Here is a 21805-nt window from a genome sequence, read left to right on the forward strand (position 1 = left end):
AATCTCTTCTTCTCCACCGTTCCTCTGGGGCTGAGGAACCTGTGACATGGCTCACAAGCGCTTCAAACCCGAGACGACGGCCAGACGAAACCCATCACAAAGCACAAAGCAAAAAACCCTTGCCCAGCACGTCTTTGGGCTATCTTGACAGGATCAAGTTGCTCGAAACGAAAGAACTGAAACGCCTCGGTCACGGCAGATGGGATTCCGGAAATCGTCAGCGCGTTAGTTCCTCAGCTCCATGCGCACTTTGCCTAGCGGGATACGTGGATGCTTGTTGTTAGTCAAGGGCGGGAAGACGATGTGGTTTATGGCCCTCGACTTTTGACTCCGTCGTAAGCATGATGATCAAGGCCAACCGATTGGATTCCCTCGGCCAATCAACACGCAGGGCAACTCTACGCTCGGGAATAAGATGCATGTTACTGCAGGATGTAGCTTAGGCGGAAGTGGTAGTAGTCGAAAAATGATCTGTGATAATGCCTCAGCTGGGACTCGGCCGCTCAGTCAGCATACGAAAGGCGCCGAGTCCTACCGCTTACAACCGACGCAAGACAAGATGGAAAAAATCAAGTGAATAGAGGGAATGCGATTTGAGAATAGGGCCTAGAACCTCTTTCCCGCACTTTTGGAATCCTGCAAAGGAGATTCCCTGCTTTTTGACGCACAAGGACGCAAGAAAACTCCTCACGAGACGTTTGGTGGAGAAAGGGAAAAAGGGCCTGGTGTTTCTGAGATTGCGTGACCCGACAGAGATTGCGTGACTCGGAAATCGGGCCAGGCTGAAGCAAGGAAAGTGTCTAGCAGGCCGATGGATGGGGGAAAAAGAAGAAGAGAGAGCCCATCACGGCATCACCCCTCGGAATACCCTTTTTTTCTTCTTCGAGTACCAGCTTTTTCGTTAGTACGGGGCGTGTTGCGTCCCTTGATCTTTGTTTAGAGACGGACGGGCCACGGATCCGGCTTTCCGTTATTAGACAGCGAAGAGAGCAATGCGTGCTGGGGGTTCCAATCGTATTGATGGGCTCATCAGGTCCGTTGTGGTGAGGTGTTATGGAGTACCTGTAGAGCTAGCACAACTGGCTGCTCCATTGTTGTACATCGTTGGCTGCTTACTACCTTACCTATACCTACCAGTTTGCCGTGGTTCTTTCAGGGTCCACGTACGAGTACTGCCGACTACCAAGGTAGAGCAGGCGGTAGCCCGGAGACTTTTTTTTCCCTTTCGACTGCTGTGAAACTATGTACGAGTACATGTATGTAGGAGGCCTTCGGTAGGGGATGCCGTGATGCAAGCAGCTGTTCGTGGCCATGGCGATTTGGGCTTGCAAGCCCTATCGAAGCAACCCGCTTGGGGGGGAGCTGATGGATGGATGGCAGATGGATGGGGCCCCAACGGACAGACAGGGGACGTGCTGTTACAGATTCCGGTCAGGGAGGACCAGACCAGTTGATCGTCGAGCTGCAACCGGTGTGAGAATGACGGGCTGCCACGCTTCCATGCCGGGGAAACACCACTGCGAGCGTGGGCGAGTCTGGACCGCGGACGGCTGAGCTGTTGTTGTTCAGTTTTGATGCCGAAACACCACGTTTGACTGGGTGCTGGTCCGAGGACTCCGCACGATCTACAGCACTCGAATGTGAAATCTTGAAAGGGAGGGATCAATGGTGTGTGTGTGTGTGTGTGTGTGGTCGCGGCTCTAGAACACAGAGTGTGTGTCTGTATGGAATAACATAGGAATTTGATCCTTGTGATATGGGTTGGATGGGCAGCTCTAGTCACAGGTCCAGTGCGGGCCGGTCGAGTGTAGTCTGCGAGGATAATGCATAGTTGGGTACGGTGCCTGTCCATCACTTTTCTATTTCTCGTGAACCGTTGCCGTGGCTGCGAAAATCAATCTGCACCGTCGGCGTCGGTATCCCCATCTTGGATACATGGACGATTGGGGCTCTTTTGTCAAGGATTTCGTGATTCATCGTCTGCGACATGTACGTACTGTACAGTCACAGTCATGCATTAGGAAGGCGGACAGAAACACTGCTTACAGCCGTTATGCCGTTTTGAGCCGGCTACGTCATTGCTCCCGCGCTGCGACAAGAAGCTGCCCTTTTCTCGCTCCCCCCGTTTTTTTTTTTCCAAATGTTCAATCTCTTTTCCCAAATCTCAGCTGGACCGCTCGCCTTGGCGGCCCTGGGCAAGTGACATGTAATTCGGTAATACAGTCCGCGGCACTGTGCAGCCGCGCGGAACGTTCCACGTCGCCGGGTTCTAGACTTTCCAATGTTGTTTTTGCTGATGCAATCCGGTCGCTGTTGAACCGGCAATTGCATGGTGAGAATCAAGCTTTGGCCGGCAGGCACCCGCTGGTGGATGCCCGGGCCAAGCAGCCAAGCAAACAATCAAAAAACCGCCCAGCTCGGCGCTGCAGCTGGAGAAAGGATAAGACGCCGTGTGTTCGTGTCCTACAGGTACTCGTACATGGCGGTGGTGTGGTGGAGAGGGGAGCGGAAGGGGTGCGCCGATGTACTTGGACTGTACAGTATGGGCAAGATGCACAGTGCGGCAGACACTGACGATGAATACCAATCGCTGCAGAGGTCAACGTTGATGTGTACCTATTCTACATGTAATCCCCCCCTCTTTGGTACAGGTGTAGTATAAGATGCCTGTCTCATTATACATATCACAAGAATATATAAATAAATAAATAAATAAATAAATAAATAAATAAATAAATAAATAAATAAATAAATAAATAAATAAATAAATAAATAAATAAATAAATAAATACGGAGTACAACCACCCGCATTGATGAAGAGCAACAAAATAGCAGAGCAGACAGAACATGGGCGGCATTGCCCGGCGGTACGAGTACAAGTACAACTGCAAGTACAACTGCAAGTACAAAGCAGACAAGGATCACGGCGACACGGAGCATCGCGGAGCCGCTTTTTCTTTTGGGGCTCCCAAAGTCTGGACTCGACCGACCAAGACGCAAAGGGGCACGGTGACGTCCTGCGGCAGCGCCACCCGCGCTCTGGTTGGCCCTGGCGCGCCTGTGAGGGGCCGCTACGGGGGCCTTACGGGGGGGGGGGGCCTTGAGGGTTTACGGGGGACTGTAGCGCTTGTCTTTTTCCCAGCAGCGAGTCTGTGGCGCTGCTAGTACGGTAGAGGGTCCATCTGTTAGCGGGGACCCTTGGCCCTTGGCGCCGCAATGACGATGTGGTGGGGCCGGCGGCGTCGAGAGGCCATGCGACAAGAAGAAGACGGTGGCTGCAGCGTTTCTTCCGAATGTCTGGCTTCGTTGCTGCATTTCTGCGTGACTTGTCAACTAGAGTGCGGCGTCTTTATTGCTGTCTTTGGGCATTGGTGTAGGCCGGCTTGCTTTGAACATGTGTTGAAGAAAGAAGGTTGTAAAAGAGAGAGATCACGTCGTTGTTGAAGCTTTGCCCGATGGAGGCGAGAGATTCCACCAAGGCAATTGAACCCGCCAAACCCAGAGGAATGAACCAGATCCATGATTAGATACATCCATTGCATGACTCTCCAGACCAGAAAATAGTCGTGCAAGCTAGCATCAGGGAGCCATCAATTTTGCAAATATTGCTTCCCACCATGCTAGCAAGCAGCTTAATGCAACGCGAACGGTTCCCCGTTAGTGCCAAAGTTAATCACAATCGTCATTCATCTCACAAGTCGGTCAGCCCCAAATTCCATTGTTGCGTGACGCCAGAGCGTTGCGTTGGAATCTGCCATGCTGTTCTTCCCAACTCCTGCCCAGCTAAACTCCCCTTTGGGCGGCCCATCATTATTGTCAGCCATGGCCAAAACAGCTGTTGACCCAACGCCTCTTTTTTTTTTTCCCTTCCCGCCAGCCTCAGAGCCGACTGCGCAGGGGGCAATTCGTAACCAAGACGCCTGTGACGCCCTTGCGACGAGGCCGTTGCAGCAGCTGTGCTGGCAGAGACGGCCGTGGCAGTCGAGGGTCCGCTGGCAAAATCAAACGGCGTCGACGAACTGTGATGGGGGCGTTACGGCGAGAGAGACGGGGACCCAGCGTACAGTACAGTACGGAGGGCAGACGATACGGAGTACATGACATGCCGCACATTCTGGCAGATCCTGAGTAAACAAACCGGTTTGCTGTGCTGTGCTTTGCAAATGGACCAGATCCAGACCCTTTCTCCTGCTCCATGCTTGTCATGCCAGCGCCGATCCCTTCCGCACGCGATCACCAGCGACCTCATCATCCAGCCCCCGGGCCGCCGTCATCGTGGGCTGCTCGAGGTACCGCCAAGTACCTGCTGCTTCTCTGTCCGACCAGCGCTGTGCTGTGCTGTGCTGTGCTGTACAGGTAGCGTTGTAAGCTATTTGATATGGACTCGTACATGTACGGACAGGCATTGATGTTGCCACGCCTTGTTCTTGTGTAGGCCCGCAAAGACCCTTCAGCTCCCTCTCCTCAATCTGGCGCCCGGAGTCGTAGTCCTCGATGGGTTGGATCCGGGGGGAAGGCCATTGCCTGATCTTGCAATAGGATGCCAGTACCTAGTATCACCATTCGAGTAGTCACATTCAGGCTTCGTCATAGGTAATCGTGTGGACATTGTCTCGCCTTGTTCTTGTTTAAAAGAGGAAATGAGAAAAGCAAAAAAGCAGAAAAGCCAAAAAAAAAAAAAAAAAAGACGTCCAAGTACATTGCGCCCGGGACAAGGTAAACTCGCCCGCACCAGTACCTCTGCCGATGCACCGTTTGGGCGCTGTCCCGGCCCCTAACCGCGCTGTGTTCTCAGGTGGTGGTGGTACTCTCCCCCAGCCCGGTACCTTGCAGTACTTTCGCCATTTCTGCAGGGCCCCTGTTCCCCCTCCCACACCTTCCCAGCTCTTCTTCTCCTCCAAAGCTCCGGTCGTCTTGTGCCATTTGATCTTTGTCTGTCTCTTCTCCCTTTCCCCCCCAGCGCTCCATCTCACTCGCACACCCCCCTTCTGGCTCTGCGCGCTAATCTGGACGGGACCGAGAAAAAAAAGAGAAGAGCAGAAAAAAGGTCGTCCGGGGGTGGCATCCTCACCACGTTGGGCCCCATCCCGCAAGCAGAAGCAGAACATTTTGCAACACGAGAGCACCGGCAACTTTGCCCCTTCATCCCACAATCTCCTCACCCCCCCAAGAGAACCTACGGCAGCCTCAACTGAACTCCCGGTCGAATCGAATCGGGTTCCTTCTGGCTGCTTGGCTTCTTTGGTTTCACCCTCACCTTGGTTCCCGTTCTCGACCCGGGTCTTCGCTTCTGTCCGTTCCTTTTCGCCTCCGTGCCGGGTGCCATCTACGCCATTTACTCGTCTGTTTCCCCCCTTTCCCTTACAACATCCAGCATAGCATATATCCAGCCCTGCTGTTTGTGTTTGTGCCAGCTCCGTCTCCGCATTGCACTGCTGCGCTGCATACACATACATACAGAATCCCAGTTGGCAGGCTGTCCAGCTGTCAGAGTCGTCATTACCACTGCATTCCCATCCTTGCTCAGCCGGGTCGGCCGTGGGCACATTGTCATAGACACACCAACGCCACATCATTTCGGTACTCTTGCCACCTCGTTCCGACTTGAAGAGCGCGGCCCAGAATCTCGATTACTTGATACCACTCTCTCCTCATCCACCCGATTCCACTCCGGCCTTTTGCTGGGACGCGTCAAAGAAGCATAAGCTTCACGGGCTTGTTCTGGTCGATCATTTGCGGATCCCCCAAGCCCGCCAGAGCTGCATTTATACTGTATCACCCCTCGGCATCACCACCACCGGCCACACAGCATTGTTGGTCGTCGGGAACTCTCACAGAACCCTTCCTAGTTATGGGCCTTGGGAATTGCTGATGAGCACGCATCTAAATGTTATCGACACCCCCTCTTGAACAGGCTCAGGCCATGCACGACTCTCGGGCTGGCGACCGGACGCCTGTCCACTACACCGTCAGGGCTCACACGATGCCATCGCCAGCTCCCGTCACCTCTCACTCCCACTCCCTCTCGCAGTCCTCTCGCACCGGCAAGACTGGCATGTCGACGACTCCCGCCTCCTCTCCCCGCGCCTCCCATTCCGTCGGCCAGAGCCATCCTCCCAAGCTGTCTCCGTTGCGGCCCGACATGAGGCCACCGAGTCCCAACTACTTTGGACTCGTTGTCGATTCATCCCACGACCCTCGAGATTCTTCCGGCCTGGGCAACAACTGGAGTCCGGCCTCGTCGTCAGTCAAGTCCTTTGCGGCCGCCCTGCCCAGGCCCATCGAAGCCACCAACCCCGACTTTGAGGCCTTCAGGAGACAGATTGATATAAACAGGGGTGGCAGGTCCTTTGCCCTGCCAACTTCACATTACGTCCAGCCCACATCCAACCCCGCCCTCTCACGCCCACGAGTGCCTAGGGCGCATACTCATGCGAGCGACACGGGCTCGGAGAACTCCTTTCCTCGCCTAAGCATGCCAAGAGACCGCCCATCAAGTCGGATGGATGTAGACCAGGATAGCCTCCATGACTCTGCATATGTATCGTCCGACTCGAAGCGCAATTCCGAAGCTTCGCTGTTTCCCATGCAGCTCTCTAACCTCCCGAGATTCGAGTCCCCGATGCCAATGGACCCCATGCAGTCTCAGACGACGCTGGCTCGATCTGAGAACACAAACACCCAACTCACCATGACGGAGCATCGGCCCCAGCCTCCTTCACCCAGTCTACCATTGACGCCCCTGACGAGAGCTGCGACAATGCCCATTAAGCTGGAGCCCGGGCAACCATCATTGATCACTGCGGAAACTCTCAAGGACCTACTTGAGGCCGAGGACGAGGACGATATTTTGCTGTTGGACATACGGTCTTCAACAAACTACGCCGCGTCCCGAATCAAGGGAGCTCTCAACCTGTGCATCCCCACCACTCTCCTGAAGCGTAACACTTACAACACCGAAAAGCTGCAGCAGACTTTCCAAGACGGCTCGGCAGGAGACAAGTTTGCCACCTGGAAGGATGTAGAAAGGATCATTGTTTACGACTCCCACTCGTCGGATGCGCGTGACACCGTTGCGGCCCAGAACATGATTAAGAAGTTTACAAATGAGAAATACCTCGGAGAGACTGCCATTCTCCGAGGTGGCTTCCAACAGTTCCAAAGCCTGTTCCCCAGCTTTGTCGATAAGACCTCGGCCACGCCCGTCAACCCCGGCGGCGGTGCTTTCCCAGGTGCCATGAGAGGCCTTGCCCCCGTCATTGGTGGCGTCAGCCTGCCAACGTCCATGAACCCGTTCTTCTCCAACATCAGGCAGAACATGGACTTGGCAGATGGCGTCGGCCAGATGGACGTGGCTTGGCCTCACGGGCTCGAGTCGGACGCGCTTCCTCTGTGGCTTCGCGATGCGGCAGCCCCGCAAGACCACGGCAAACGCGTGTCGGACTTCTTTTTGCGGATTGAGATGGAAGAGAAGACTCGTATGCAGAATGCGTATGCCGCGTTCAACGAGGGAAACCCCGCCCACAATCCAGCCATGAACGGCCGGGTGCAGCTCTCGGGTGTTGAGAAGGGCGGCAAGAACCGCTACAAGGACATTCTCCCCTTTGAGCATGCGCGTGTCAAGCTTCAGGACAAACCACTAGGGGCTTGTGACTACATCAATGCCAGCCATCTCACTGCGTCGAGGAGCAACAAGAAATATATTGCGAGCCAGGGCCCCCTGCCCGCTACCTTTGAGGTGAGATGAATGGTGTACAAATGGATGCCTCATTTGCTAACTTTGCTTTTAGGATTTCTGGTCTGTTATCTGGGAACAGGATGTGCGTGTCATTGTCATGTTGACGGCCGAATCTGAGGGAGGCCAACTAAAGTGTCATACGTATTGGAAGGATCGCGAATACGGGCCCATCAAGCTGAAGCAGCTCTCCGAGAAGAAGGCATCACTTGATCTCGACAAGCATCGCTCTGCCACCACGCAAACCAGCCACGCATCATCGAGCGAGGCCGGCCGAAAGCGGGCTAACACGACTACCACCTTGGAGACGGCCACGGGAAAGCCCACTCCCCTCCAAGAGCAATCTGAACCGACCTTTGTCACCATTCGCAAGTTTGCTCTCACTCACTCCTCTCACCCCTTTGCTCCCATCAGAGAGATTACTCATCTCCACTTCTCGTCCTGGCCCGACTTTGGGACGCCGGCCCAGCCGTCTCACCTTCTTGCCTTGGTAGAGCTCGCCAACGTCATGCAGCGTGCGGCTCTCCCGGTCGAGACGGCCTCGATTATGGGATCCAGCAAGATTGCCAATGACATTGCGCCGATTGCCTGGTACGACGAGCCAGAAGCCGACAGCGCAAGCCGTCCCATGCTGGTTCACTGCTCGGCTGGATGCGGCAGGACGGGAGCGTTTTGCACTGTCGACAGTGTGATTGATATGATGAAGCGCCAGCGGCTGGCCAAGCTGCCGGGCGGGCACCCTCTCGCTCGGGAGCCAGAGGAAGACACGCAAATGGTGGACTTTGACGAGGCCATCTCCCCCATGACCAACAGGGAGATGGGCTTCAGGTTCAACACGGATCACGAAATGGGCTTCAAATTCGACACGGATCACGAAATGGGCTTCAAATTCAACACGGATCACGAGCCAAGGCTTGAAGGTGCAGGCCAGGGGCACTCATCCGTCGACGGGCCCTGGGTACGAGACGATTCGGTTGATTTGATCCAAAAGACGGTAGAGGACTTCCGCGAGCAGAGACTTAGCATGGTCCAGAGCCTACGACAGTATGTGTTGTGCTACGAGACGGTGTTGGAATGGGTTCACCGGTTGCATGACCGAGGCGCCGCCGCCAGTGCCGGCAGAAGACCTCGCAGCGAGAGCTACCAGCTCTCATGATACAATTTTGTTTTTTATTTATTTCGATAATTAGTTAGACTGCATCCCGTCGAGGGGTTGCAAGATGGTACGTACACCTGACGATGATCAGGAGGAATCAAGGCATTGGCAGGAGCACAGCAAAAGACGAGCGGGCACAGCAAGGGACGGCGTTGGATTGGAATTAATTTTTTTGATGAAAGAGCACACGCAATTTACGCGGAGCAACAGGAAGCGTAAATGTCGAATGGAACACGATGGCTATGGCATTTTTTGGTAAACGAACACGACACTACGGAGTATTAAGTGTATAGGTATATATTGCTTGATGGAAAGGGTCGACATGTGTATCCCCGTGACTTGACCATGCATTTTTGTCTTTTTTGCCTTGGCACAATTTGGTACCGGGGAAGGGACTATACATAAAAGCCAATGTCTTTTTCTTACTAGGTATTTATTTCAACTCGTTTGATTGCTCTGCTGTACGGTAAAGTGATGCTTAATGATGTAGACGTGTCTTTTGTCTGCTCTGCTGTACTCGTACGGTGAGGTGAGATGATACTTGGTGATGTAGATGTGGGACATGACTTGCATGGCGAGACACGAGCTCCAGGGATGAGATGCATGTAAAACAAAGCCGGGGGGGGCGCCAAGCGTCGATGACAGACATGGCGCGTGCGTGCATACATACGAGTAGTACCTACATACTTACCTACATGCTACCTAGTACTGAACTGCGAGTACACGTATACTGTACGTGTACGTGTAATGATGGCCCGAGACAAGACGTGCATATGCATGTCTCTCTGTCTTGCGCACGGGGGGGAGATCTGGGGAAGGATGAAGATGGGCATTTGGGATGAGAATGAGGGTTTGGTGACGGTGTATCAAATCGAGTGAGATGGGGATTTCGGTCCGGAGGACGCGGGATGGCGATGCTTTCTGGCAGGGGTTATATGTCGTATGTCGTGTGTGGGATTTGATATCAGATACTCCGTAGTAGGCAGCAATTTTGTGTAAGCGCGCGCGGCGAGGTGCGCATACATTGTTTTGGTTGGGAATGAGGGATGAGGTACATTATTTCCAGATACTGCTGGTGCATGTCTTGTGAATTTGAATTTGGCTTGACCCCTTGTTTTTTTGCTTCTTTGTTCAAGTCTGCTCGGTAAATACATCTACATGTATTCTTGGAGATGTGAGCGAGGTTGTGTGGTTCGGAAGGGGCGGTGCTATTAATAGAACTGGGGTCTTTTTGAGGCACGACATTGATGGAACAAGTACCTATGTTGTATCGAGTACAGGTACAGGTACGCATTACGCATCTATGATGATAGGGGCGAGTGGTAGTTTTCAATTGGTATATACGAGCGTGCTCTAGTGTTTGATACAACAATCATCAGTAATCGGGTGGCCTCTGAAACTGGCTTGCTGAAGAATTGCTGGGATGACTGGCGTGGAAAGGAATGGAAGGTGATTGCCAATCAGTCGGTGGGCGTCTCATATTAACACCCCCGCTGTTTTTTTTTTTTTGTTTCTGGGGAGGTAACGGGTACGACGAAGGATTGGCTGGTTGTAGCAGTACCGGAGAAGAAGAAAAGCGTAGATGGAGTTGATTTTTTATTATTTTTTTGCTGTTGAGGATGGGATTGGCAAGTGAAGCTAGGTATTCATGCGAATCTGGTGGTTGATATCAGATGGATCCAATCTGGTCTTGTTCTTGTTTAGGCAGTAGAGTTTTGGCCTGCATGACCTCTTTGGCTGCGTGGATGACGTTCGGGCTCAGGTACCGGTACATGCACATGCACACAAGGTACAGGTAGGCCCTTCCAAGCTGGGGTCCAATGGCGGTGCCCTGGAAGATGGATTGAATGATGATGCCGCTTTTGAATAGAGGCCAAGATGGATGGTAGCAAGTACTCGTACTGTAGCATCATGAATTGGCTGTGCTGTAACATTAATGCTTTGCTTACTCGTACTGCTGATGTGCAGCATGATGCTGGGCACTGCAATCAGCCTGGCGCGCATAATGGACTGACCGACGAGCCCATGGCGCTCAACAAACTCGAAAGGAACAGGATCTCAGAGCTAGCAGTAATTGAACCTTGAAAACACCTGCAGCAGCTTCATCTCATCGCTGACCGCTGTACTCCGTAGAACAGAATACGGGGCTCGGGTAGTGTATGTATGTACATGTACTCGTGCTACGGTAAGCCTCGCTGCACTCCAGGCCCTCGCAGGTACCGATACAGCGGCTGCAACACCGCCTTTCCCCTTCTGTCCGTCATCGTTGATTCACCACCCTGTCCTGTCGATTCCTCCTTCGAAACCTCGCATGCATCGGACCGGGGGGGCATTTCTGACTGTCTTTTCCGCGACTTGCCTGGTTCCTCTAATACATTCGCGCCCTCCGTCGTGACATCTTTACTCTTTACTTTCTCTCTCTCTCTCATTATCTTCCTTTTCTTTGTCTATTAGGGTTGAAGCCGCCTTTTTTTTTTACTTTGGGCAGTCCTCGGGAAAAGGCTTCTGCTAGTTTTTTCGGGGGTTCGTCGTGTGAACCAAGACCAGGCAGCGCGCCGCCACATGCAACAGCAATCTTGCTGCCTTGTCCGACTTGCGTGGCCCTGCGTTGTGCATGCTTGAAAAGCTAATTTTCACCATTTCCAAAACTTTCCTCGGGCTCGAAGCTCTGCGGCTGAGGAACAAGCCTCGGCGGAACTTGCCAGAGTTTGGCGGTGCCTTATAAAAACACCGGAACCGGCCAGACCCAGACCGACCACGACAACTCACCATGATGAACGAAACCAGCGAGGCGGATGCCATGCGTCGTCGCCACTCCATCGACCTGGCCGAACCCCTAGACACCTACGAAGAGTCCGACTGCGCATTCTCAGACGACAACCTGGGCATGGACATGGACATGGAGTTTGATCTCGCCATGCCGTCTGTCGAGGAGGACGAACAGGATCACGACCGACGCATCTTCACGCCGCCGCCGCGCATCGCCGCCCGCTTCTACCGACCGTCACAGGCTCGCCGCAGAGACTCGGCCGCCTCGTCCCGCCGCAACTCCTTCTCCTCCGCCCACTCCCGCTGCTCCTCCATCCAGCCCTCCAGCCGCCGCGACGGCGACCAGAGCAAATACGTTGCGCAGCACGTCCGCCGGACAAACTTTCTCGAGGACCGCCGCGCCCGGCTGGCCGACAGGGCTGCCCACGCCGAAAAGGTGCGCCTGAGGGCTGCCCTGGCCAAGGCGGCGCCTCGCGGGCAGACGACGTCGGAGGAACGCGCGCTGGCCGCCGAGCAGGCGAGGCAGCGCAACCTGGCCGAGATTGTGGCCAGCTGCGCCGAGGAGGTCAAAAAGGCCAAGCAGATTGCCGAGTCCACCAAGGAGCGGCGCGAGCAGGAAATCGCAAAGATGAAGGCGCAGATGGAGGAGCGCATGGCCGAGGCGCAGAGGCGAAGGGAGGAGCTGCGAAACAAGACGGCTGTCAAGCGTGCCAGGGGCCACAGCGTCGTCAACAAAAGGTCTACGGAAGCGCTGCCGCAGGCCAAGGCCGTGCAGATGACCGACGACGAAGCAGCTACCAAGATCCAGACTTGGTGGCGCGGGTGTGCGAGGAAGAAGATTCTCAGCGAGTTCAACGCCCTTGGCCTCAGCGTGGATGGCATCAGAGACACCTCGTTCGATACTGTCGTTCAGCTGCTTGCTCAGGAAAAGGTTCTCCTGGTCACGGCCCGGCTTCTCAGGATCTGTGGTCTCCAAGAGGGAGAGCCGGGCTCTGTCGACGAGATGGCGGCGGTCCGCACGTTTTTGAGTGCTTTCCTCATTCTTGGCCATCCCAACCAAGTGCTCAACAACTTTGACGAGGGTCCGGAAGACGGCGAGTTGGAATCACAGCTCAGCGGCCATCGATTGCCCGCCACCGATCTCAGCAACCCCCAGCTGCAGGATCTGGTCGACAAAGCAAAGGATGTCTTGATTTCGTTTGAAAATATCCTGGCCTGGCTGTCCCCGGCCAACCGATACACAATGCCCCCTTCTCTGCACACGACGTTCCCGCAGGCCTATTCCGTCTTCTACAACGCATTCATTGCGTGGAAGTCGAGGGACTCGAATGCCCTCATCGAGGTCATGCTGATGCAGATGGTGGAGCTCGACGCCATTTACCACACCGTCAAGGAGACTTCGGACGATGCCGCCGCCGCGCTGTACCGCAAGAGCATCGAAGACAGCCAGACCATGCTGATTGTAAGAATCAAGAGGCTGGCAGGCCCAGAAAAGGGCAAGAAGCTGTTTGTACAGGCCATCAAGGAGGCGAGGAAAGCACGCAGGGCCAAGAAACAGGCCGGCGATACCAAGCCCCGAGTCGCCGACAGCGAAAGCGTGTCGGGCGATGCCCAGACGACGGCCAACGACTTTGTCTCGTCTGATTCTCAGATGCTCACGCCTCCCTCGACGCCGGCCAGCAAGAGCCAGGCCAAGGCAACCACCGTTAAGCCCGGTCTAAACGGCCTGATTCCCGACAACCGCGTCGTCGTGCACGAGCTGGCCATTAACAAGGAGTACCAGATCCCTGCCGAGGAGTATGTGGAGCAGCAGGCTGCCTATTCTCGACCTCTCTACATCCAGATGCGGGCGGCCATGGGAGACGCCTCGGACGAGGCAAACTTTCGCATCTTTATGCTCAGGGCCAGCCACATCAAGGACAAGCTGCAGCGTCCGCTCAAGGAGGGAAACTCAATGTACAACCTGATTGGCGAAATCCTGGACGTGGACATTGCGCAGAAGCAGTTTGAAATGGGAAGCTTTTCGTACGAAAAGTTCTTTTCGGCCATGGCGTCTCTCCTGCCCAAGCTGTGCGCGCCGTTCCGAGACGACCAGGTCAAGGACCTCGTGCAAAACAAGCTGGGCGAGGGCAACGTGATTGACAGGATCGAGGCCCTGGACCGGTTCGTCGACGTCATGCTCTGCGACTACATCAACTACCTGCTCAAGAGTGCGGCGCCGCAACTCATCGAATCGGCCGTCCCGTACGAGGCGAAACGATTCGGCGAGGAGCTCGGGGACGAACAGGACGACCTGCCGGTTGCCGAGGCTGCCTGGCGGTCAGCAAAGGACAAGGTCATGGCCGAGGTGCATAAGCGGGACGTTGAAGGCATCAACCACCCCAAGTCGCGACCCACGGCGTCCAAGATTTACGCCCAGATGCTCGTGGACGTCTTTACGCAGCCCACGCCGGTTGGCCCCGAGCAGATTCCGGAGATGCTCCGCCTCGACCAGGCCCGCATCAACCAGGTGTCGACCATGGTCCAGCGCATCATCACCGTGGGTGCCGTGCTGCTGCAGTGCAAAAACCTGCTCAAGCGCGACGTGCGGTCGGCGTGGAAGACGGAGGCGGCCCGTGTCATGGCCGTCCTCGAGGCCAACCACGCCTCGGTGGAGACGGCGGTCGAAGGCACCATGGCCGCTCTGGAGGCGGGCCGCTCCATGCCTCCTCCTACCAAGACTCACCTGCGTGCCCTGGTGACCAAGGTGCTGACGGCGAGCCGAGAAATGGCCCTCCGGTCGACGGAGCCGCGGGACCCGGTCTTGCGCCTTCTCCTCACGCGTCTACGGGGCAACATCTTGGCTCGCCTGGCGTCGGGCTCGGCCAGCGAAAAGGTCAAGGCTGCCAACACGGCGGGCGAGAAGCTGGCAAGCCTGGGGCTGTCCGAGTTTGTGGAAAAGGTTAGGCAAATGTCTGACTTGCTGGACAAGGTGGGAGCGGTTGATCGAGCAGCCCACGCGCCGTGGTGGGACGTGGTTGCGAACAAGGCCCAGCAGGATGATGCAGATGCTTAGACACGTTGTCTGTGGGATGATGAGGGGCTCACCTATCCTATTCAGCCGTTTTGACGGATACATGACCGAGTGAGAGACTGGCTGTCTTTAGGTCGTTCTGTCTTTATTTCTTTTACGTCCTTTTTTTTTCCCTTCCTCTGTCTCCTTTTCACATTTCATTTCATCTCTTATGTGGTGGAATTCTCAGAGACCGGGGCTCCTCATCGGAGCCGTTGCAAGACGTGGCGTTTTACGGGAGACTGCATATCTTTCTTATTTTTTATTTTTATCATTAGGTTGCTTAAAGCTAGGGGTTGTGTGGTGATACCGATCTGAGGGAGTCAAATTCTGGGTATTGAGCTGGGGCTCAGCAGCGTCTTTTTCGATGGTGGAGGGGATTCTTTTTTTTTTAAGCGGCATCGTTGTTTCTTTTATAACACGAGCTTTTGTCTTTTTTAAACACGAGGGCTGTTTTGTCTTTTTGTAACATGAGCTTTGTTTTTTCTTTGGGCGATTAAGGGTTCTTTATTATATACCTTATATCTTTGTTGGGGGGGGGGGAATTGAGTCGCTGACAGCGGATTACTTTTTTCTTTTGTGATTATTGGGGGTTTGTGAGTGAGGTTCATATTATATAAGAATGCTATTGTGTGATTTTGAGAACATTGTGTTTTTCTGTGATGTTGAGGTGATGCCTTGTCTGACTTTTGGGTCGTTATATACATTCCACGGTATCTCGATCAAGGAATGAGGCGTTGATTTGGATCTGTACTCAACATTGTACGATACACCATTCTATCACAATCTGCCATATTGAGATGCTCCTAAATCTTTATTCATTTCACTAGCTACAACTGCTGCAATCTTCAACGCAAGTGTCAGTAAGTGGATGGGAAAAGCAGATAGTTTATTCGGCTTCGGCTTCGGCTTCGGCTGGTGCTGCCGATGGGCCCCCCGAAAGTGGACATTCGATGGGTAACTATTTTTTTTTTTTCCCTAGGGAGCATTTGGGTTTCTTTACGTACTTTTTGTAAAAAAAGCGGCAGGTCCTTTTGTTTAGTATATCATTTTGTGATGGCCTTTATTTATAAATGGTACGTTTGTAGGAGAAGAAAAAAAGGGCTACAAAAGTGCTGGAACGGAGTATGTGACTAGCATACAAAGGAGAAGCTCGGGCTAAGGACGGGATTTTTATGGTGGAGCGGGAATTATAGTAGAGCCCGTACTTTTTTTTTATCCTTTTCAATACTTTGTCTTGGCTTTTTCTATTTGGTTTGGTTTGTTGACTGGGCCGAATTGGAGTTGCTTACCCTTTTTTGGGAGAGTTTTTATACTTGTTTTGAAGTTGAATTCATTGATTGGTGTGTCTTGGAGGGGAATTGGGGTTTTGGGGGTATCATGTGGTGAAGACTCTGGAGATTTCGACGACTTTTGAAACGAATCGACGGGACATGGGTGGGGTGATGAGGCTGGTGCAGCGCCGGCTGGGGGGTTCGGGATGGGAGCGTTTGGTTGCTGGTGAGGCGAGGATTGGAGTTGGATATGGAGTTGGAGTTGGGATTGGGATGCGACAGGGCCGGTTCTTTGGGAGCGCGGCGTCGTCAGCCTTGCCTGTGTCTGTGTCTGTGTCTGTGTCTTGGCCTTGCTGGTCTCGGTCTCGATCATTGTCTGTGTCGACTGCTTCTTCGAATCCATCTTCGTCTTGTCCGTCTTCGCCTTGGTCGTCTCGCACCAGATCTGGTATTCGCAGGTATGTTGTGTTTATTTACTTGCTCCTCTCATCTCATCTCATCTCAACCCCATCATCACCATCACCACCAAAACGCCTCTTATGCCCGCTTCCGGCCTCTTCAGCTCTCATGTATCCTCTCCAAATTGCTGGGACTATGTACATGTAGTCTAACCTGCTGCACAATGATTCCCCCTCCTTGTTCCCCGATCTCATGCCCTTTATCTTCTTCTTCTCTCTCACCTATTTTTTTTTTTCTCTTTTTGGCGTTTGCACTTTTGTACCCGCCAACTCCAAACTCGACGCCGAGCCGCCCCGCAGCTGCAGCGGCTCAAGGCGGTCCAAAAATGGCCCAGAATAAATATTTTGGCTTCCATGTTTGGACAAAAAGACCAAAAAGCTTGACCTCATTGTAGCTCTTTTCCCGCCTCGGAGCCCCATTTTGAAATCTCGGCCGAGCTTACCATCGATCGTCTTCTTCTCCGTTCCCTCTTCCGGCGTCTGTCTTTTGCTGGGCTCGTGTCCTCTTAGCTGCTCGGGCCGTCATAATCAAGCATAAAGCTAACCTGCCCCTCCCTGTGTCTCGTCTGCAGCTTTCTCCCTTTGATCCCCCATCGATCTTGCTCTGCACACATCAGAGCAAACAATCCGCACAAAATGGCCGACCGCGACGTTCTCCCCGACAACATCAAGCCCTCGCACTATGTCTTGTCTCTGCGGGACATTGACTTCAAGAACTGGACCTACAAGGGCACCGTGACGTAAGGACTGGCCGAAGCTTCTCTTCTCCCCTCGTCTCTCTCGTCTGCTCGTACGTAGCTAAACAACCAAAACTACAGCATCCAGTCGGAAATCGTCAAGCCCACCAAGCAAGTCGTCCTAAACACCCTCGAGCTCAAAGTCTTCAACGCCAAGGTCCTCGTCAATAGCACCAAGTCGGAGCAGTCATGGGAGTCCTCCAACATCTCCTACGATAACAAGGCCCAGCGCGCCACCGTCACCTTTGACAGCGAGCTCCCCGTTTCCAGCAAGGCCTCCCTCGTCGTCGAGTTCGAGGGCATCATCAACAACGAGATGGCCGGTTTCTACCGCAGCAAGTATAAGCCTGCCGTCACCCCGGCCGCTTCGGTTCCCCACGACGACGAGTGGCACTACATGCTCAGCACCCAGTTCGAGGCCTGCGATGCCCGCCGAGCTTTCCCCTGCTTCGACGAGCCCAACCTCAAGGCCACCTACGACCTGGAGATTGAGATCCCCGCCGACCAGGTCGCCCTGAGCAACATGCCCGTCAAGGACACCAAGCCCACCAGGGAGGGCTGGAAGCTGGTTTCTTTCGAGACGTCTCCCGTCATGAGCACCTACCTCTTGGCCTGGGCTGTCGGCGACTTTGAGTACATTGAGCAGCTGACCGACCGCAAGTACAATGGAAAGCAGATCCCCGTCCGCGTCTACACCACCCGTGGCCTCAAGGAGCAGGGTCGCTGGGCTCTGGAGCACGCCCCCAAGATCATCGACTTCTTCTCCGAGATTTTCGACATTGACTATCCTCTTCCCAAGTCCGACCTGCTTGCCGTCCACGAGTTCACCCACGGCGCCATGGAGAACTGGGGTCTCGTTACCTACCGTACCACTCAGGTCCTCTTTGACGAAAAGACGTCTGATGCTCGATACAAGAACTCCGTCGCCTACGTCGTCGCCCACGAACTTGCTCACCAATGGTTCGGCAACCTGGTCACCATGGACTGGTGGGATGAGCTGTGGCTCAACGAAGGTTTCGCTACCTGGGTCGGGTGGCACGCCGTGGACCACCTACACCCCGACTGGCAAGTTTGGGCCCAGTTTGTCAACGAGGGCATGGAGAGCGCCTTCAGCCTGGACGGCATCCGCGCCAGCCACCCCATCCACGTCCCTGTCCGTGATGCCCTCGACATCAACCAGATCTTTGACGCCATCAGCTACCTCAAGGGCTGCTCCGCCATCCGCATGCTGGCCAACCACCTCGGCGTCGAGACCTTCCTCAAAGGCGTTTCCAACTACCTCAAGGCCCACGCCTACGGCAATGCCAAGACCAAGGCTCTGTGGGATTCCTTGGCTGATGTCTCTGGCAAGAACGTTAACGAGATTATGCACCCCTGGATCTCCAAGATTGGCCACCCCGTCTTGACCGTTTCCGAAGAGCCTGGCAAGATTGCCATCAAGCAGTCCCGTTTCCTGTCCACCGGCGATGTCAAGCCCGAGGACGATACCACCACCTGGTGGGTTCCTCTCGGTCTGGTTGGCAAAAAGGGCGAGAGCGGCATCGCTGCCCTCTCCTTGGACAAGAAGGAGGACACCATCCTCGACGTTGACACCGAGTTCTACAAGCTCAACAGCAACGCCACTGGTTTCTACCGAGTGGCCTACCCCCCTTCTCGTCTGGCCAAGCTCAGCACCCAGCTCGACAAGCTCAACACCGAGGACAAGATTGCCATTATTGGTTCGACTGCGAATCTCGCCTTTGCCGGCAACAGTTCTGCCTCCGCTCTGCTTACCTTCCTCCAGGGCTTCCAGAAGGAGGCACACCCCCTCGTGTGGAGCCAGATCCTGGGCAGCCTCAGCAACCTCAAGTCTGTCTTTGGAGAAGACAAGGAGATTAAGAAGGGCCTCAACAACTTTATCGTCAAGCTGATTGACGAAAAGGTGAAGGGGGTTGGATGGGAGTTCCCCGAGGGCGAGAACTACCTTGCTGGTATTCTCCGCAACGACCTCATTAGCAGCGCCGTTTCCGCCAACCACCCTGAGTAAGCTTCTCCCCCAACTTTGCATGATCATTTTGCCCATCAGTGACTAACAATAAACAGGGTCAAGGCTGAAGCCCTCAGGCGATTCAACGCCTGGGTTGAGAACCCCGAGACCAATGCCATCACTCCCTCTCTGCGTGGTCCCGTCTGGCGTGCCGGTCTCGACGACAACGCTGCTCGCAACGTCGAGGTCCTCAAGAACGAGTGGTTCTCCACCAAGGCCATTGACGGCAAGCTCATTGCCCTCGCTGCTCTCGCCGCCGTCGACGACGCCGACATCATCAAGAACAACCTCATTCCCTTCAACTTCAACACCTCCCCCCCTCAGGACGCCGTCCCCGCTGCCGACATGCACGTCCTCGGTGGCAACCTGGCTCGCCATGTCGTTGGTCGCACCCTCCAGTGGGAGTTTTTGAAGAACAACTGGGATCTTGCCGTTGCCAAGCTCGGCAACCCCATTGTTCTTGACCGCTACGTCGGCATCAGCTTGAACACCTTTACCGACGTCGCTATTCTGGACGATATTGAGCAGTTCTTCAAGGACAAGGACACCAACAGCTTTGACCGCACTCTGGAGACGGCCAAGGACAGAATCAGGGGCAGAGCTGCGTACAAGAAGCGTGACTCGGATGCGCTGAAGCAGTGGCTGTCGTCGAATGGATATTTTTAAAATAATGAATTGAGTGTAAATTTAGCATGGGAATGTGGCAGGGTGCTCTCCCTTGGTGTATATATGAATAAGGGCCTATGAAGCCACGCGGGATATGAAATGATCATCTTTACCTTTGGTTTCTTCCGTTTCTCTTTTTGAGTGTCGTCATCTGTATCTTACGATTTCATGTCAAGGTCTTTCTGGAGCAACTCCGCAAAGACTAGTTCGACCGAGGTCCGCACAGCCAATCAGTCTCGTTCCACGTTCCCAAAATGCAACATGTTGTTATGTCGTAAACAGGTTCAAGGATCCCGTCGTTTCAGTGCATTAGCGGCAGCGGGAGGTGATTCTATTGGACAAGGCGTCAACAATGGGGCTTAGAGAGATGGAGTCGGGATGGCGATAGTTACATGGGGGATGGGTGGGAGTGTGTTGTGGACGTTGAGGAGATGGATGATGGGGAGATTGGAATGAGATGGAGAATATCGTGAAGCTATGCCGGAGAAGATATGATGATTCTTACTTTGACGAGCGGGATTAATGTAGTTTATTTGGTAGAAGATTTGGAATGCCTTGCTAGGTTACTATCGGATATTTTGTGAGAAAGACTGAATGAGATTATGGTGTAAGTTGATGGTTTCACTAAGTCGATGCTTTTAATGATGAGCTTTTTGTGTTACTTCCGTGATGAATATCTCATATGAATCTGGATGACTGAAAGCCTTTATTAGGTAAAAAACCTTGCCAAAGCATGTTTTAGACGCCTTCCCTAATGAGTATATATGTACAATGAGAGAGCACTCGGCCATACGTGTCATAATAAATGCCAGGTATTCAGCACTTCAAGTTTGCTATTAAGTCTCCGTACTAGTCGTAAATAATACTGAATACTAGATGAAGATAATTATAGTAGTTGATACTAGAAAAATATCGTTATAGTACCTAGTAGCTGAGACTAGAAAAATATAGTTATAGTAGCAGATGATAGTTATACTAGCAGATACTTCAAGAACCGAGCATTTATATATAATTCGGTAGTCTTGCCAGTATTAGCTTGATGACCACATACCTTTGCGCTGTTTCCCGTCGCGGTGTTGTCTTGAGGTCGTTTTCGTGGTGTGTATACACCGTCTGCTTTCTCCATGTGACGGGATCCTAGGACCCATGCCGGGTCGTTGTCCTTGATGATTCTGTGACACGTCCAAAGGGATAATGCCCGACAAATGGTCTTCCCTCATCCAGGGGTGTTTCCTTGCGAGGTCGGCGAACCATATCTGTCTCGACAGATTGAAAGGTCCGAACAGTTCTCTTTTTGAAGAAATATGATCGTCTCGATCATTCTTCTGTCGTGCCCAATTGATGAATAAAAAGAAATTAGTTGCGTGGCCGTTCAACTGTTGACGCTTCCCAGACCAATGGACCCCCATGTCCCCTCAACCACCGAAGGAAACGACCCCAGATTGGGTATATAGACAGATAGACCGACTATGCACTGCCAGTTTAAACTGTTCCAGGGCAGGATACTTGCTCACGTCGGGAGTGGCAATTATTAGGTAGTGCTCCAAACTGGTGGATTACCTTAAGGCCTGTTCCGTCTTGCTTCCTTCGTCCCATGAGTCCAAATATGCCTATAAGACGCCGTAGGTATAGCGCCGCAGGTAAAGCCCGCGGCAGGCGCCCCCGGAGGGTATTAACTAAATTCCCCTTCTATCTAGATAGCGATAGCCTTGATTGAACGGGATGACCGTGATCTACCTATCTAGGTGGCCTCGGATTGGAAGGTCTCAATCAAATTGGAAGACCTTGATTAACGCAGCAGCTTTGCTCACCCCTATGAACGATAGCGGGTATCAAGCTTGTATTAGCTACTACACCTTAGTAGATATCTGTATATTGATCTAGTATTTGGTAGTGTTTGCAACACGGGATACTTGATGACCAAGTTGAGTT

The 21805-nt window shown here is 53.4% G+C and overlaps 5 protein-coding genes across 5 annotated transcripts; 4 read left to right on the forward strand and 1 right to left on the reverse strand.

Moving 5' to 3' along the window:
- Nucleotides 1–2847: 2847 nt before the first annotated feature.
- Triagg1_4817 (uncharacterized protein) lies at nucleotides 2848–3165 on the forward strand (the record flags this gene model as incomplete). The annotated part of the gene is made up of 1 exon (XM_062899262.1): nucleotides 2848–3165. One exon carries the CDS (start codon nucleotides 2848–2850, stop codon nucleotides 3163–3165), a length of 318 nt encoding a protein of 105 aa, XP_062756397.1.
- Nucleotides 3166–4202: 1037 nt separating this feature from the next.
- Triagg1_4818 (uncharacterized protein) lies at nucleotides 4203–5576 on the reverse strand (the record flags this gene model as incomplete). The annotated part of the gene is made up of 3 exons (XM_062899263.1): nucleotides 4203–4348; nucleotides 4391–4524; nucleotides 4780–5576. 3 exons carry the CDS (start codon nucleotides 5574–5576, stop codon nucleotides 4203–4205), a joined length of 1077 nt encoding a protein of 358 aa, XP_062756398.1.
- A 347-nt stretch (nucleotides 5577–5923) lies between these two features.
- Triagg1_4819 (uncharacterized protein) lies at nucleotides 5924–8891 on the forward strand (the record flags this gene model as incomplete). Its single annotated transcript, XM_062899265.1, has 2 exons — nucleotides 5924–7738; nucleotides 7791–8891. 2 exons carry the CDS (start codon nucleotides 5924–5926, stop codon nucleotides 8889–8891), a joined length of 2916 nt encoding a protein of 971 aa, XP_062756399.1.
- Nucleotides 8892–11661: 2770 nt separating this feature from the next.
- On the forward strand, nucleotides 11662–14715 carry Triagg1_4820 (uncharacterized protein; the record flags this gene model as incomplete). Its single annotated transcript, XM_062899266.1, has 1 exon — nucleotides 11662–14715. One exon carries the CDS (start codon nucleotides 11662–11664, stop codon nucleotides 14713–14715), a length of 3054 nt encoding a protein of 1017 aa, XP_062756400.1.
- A 2365-nt stretch (nucleotides 14716–17080) lies between these two features.
- Nucleotides 17081–19873, forward strand: Triagg1_4821 (uncharacterized protein; the record flags this gene model as incomplete). The annotated part of the gene is made up of 3 exons (XM_062899267.1): nucleotides 17081–17184; nucleotides 17263–19203; nucleotides 19264–19873. 3 exons carry the CDS (start codon nucleotides 17081–17083, stop codon nucleotides 19871–19873), a joined length of 2655 nt encoding a protein of 884 aa, XP_062756401.1.
- Nucleotides 19874–21805: the final 1932 nt, after the last annotated feature.

Source organism: Trichoderma aggressivum, assembly GCF_033847375.1.
Source record: "Trichoderma aggressivum f. europaeum strain CBS 100526 chromosome Unknown scaffold_015, whole genome shotgun sequence".
Lineage (NCBI taxonomy): Eukaryota > Fungi > Ascomycota > Sordariomycetes > Hypocreales > Hypocreaceae > Trichoderma > Trichoderma aggressivum.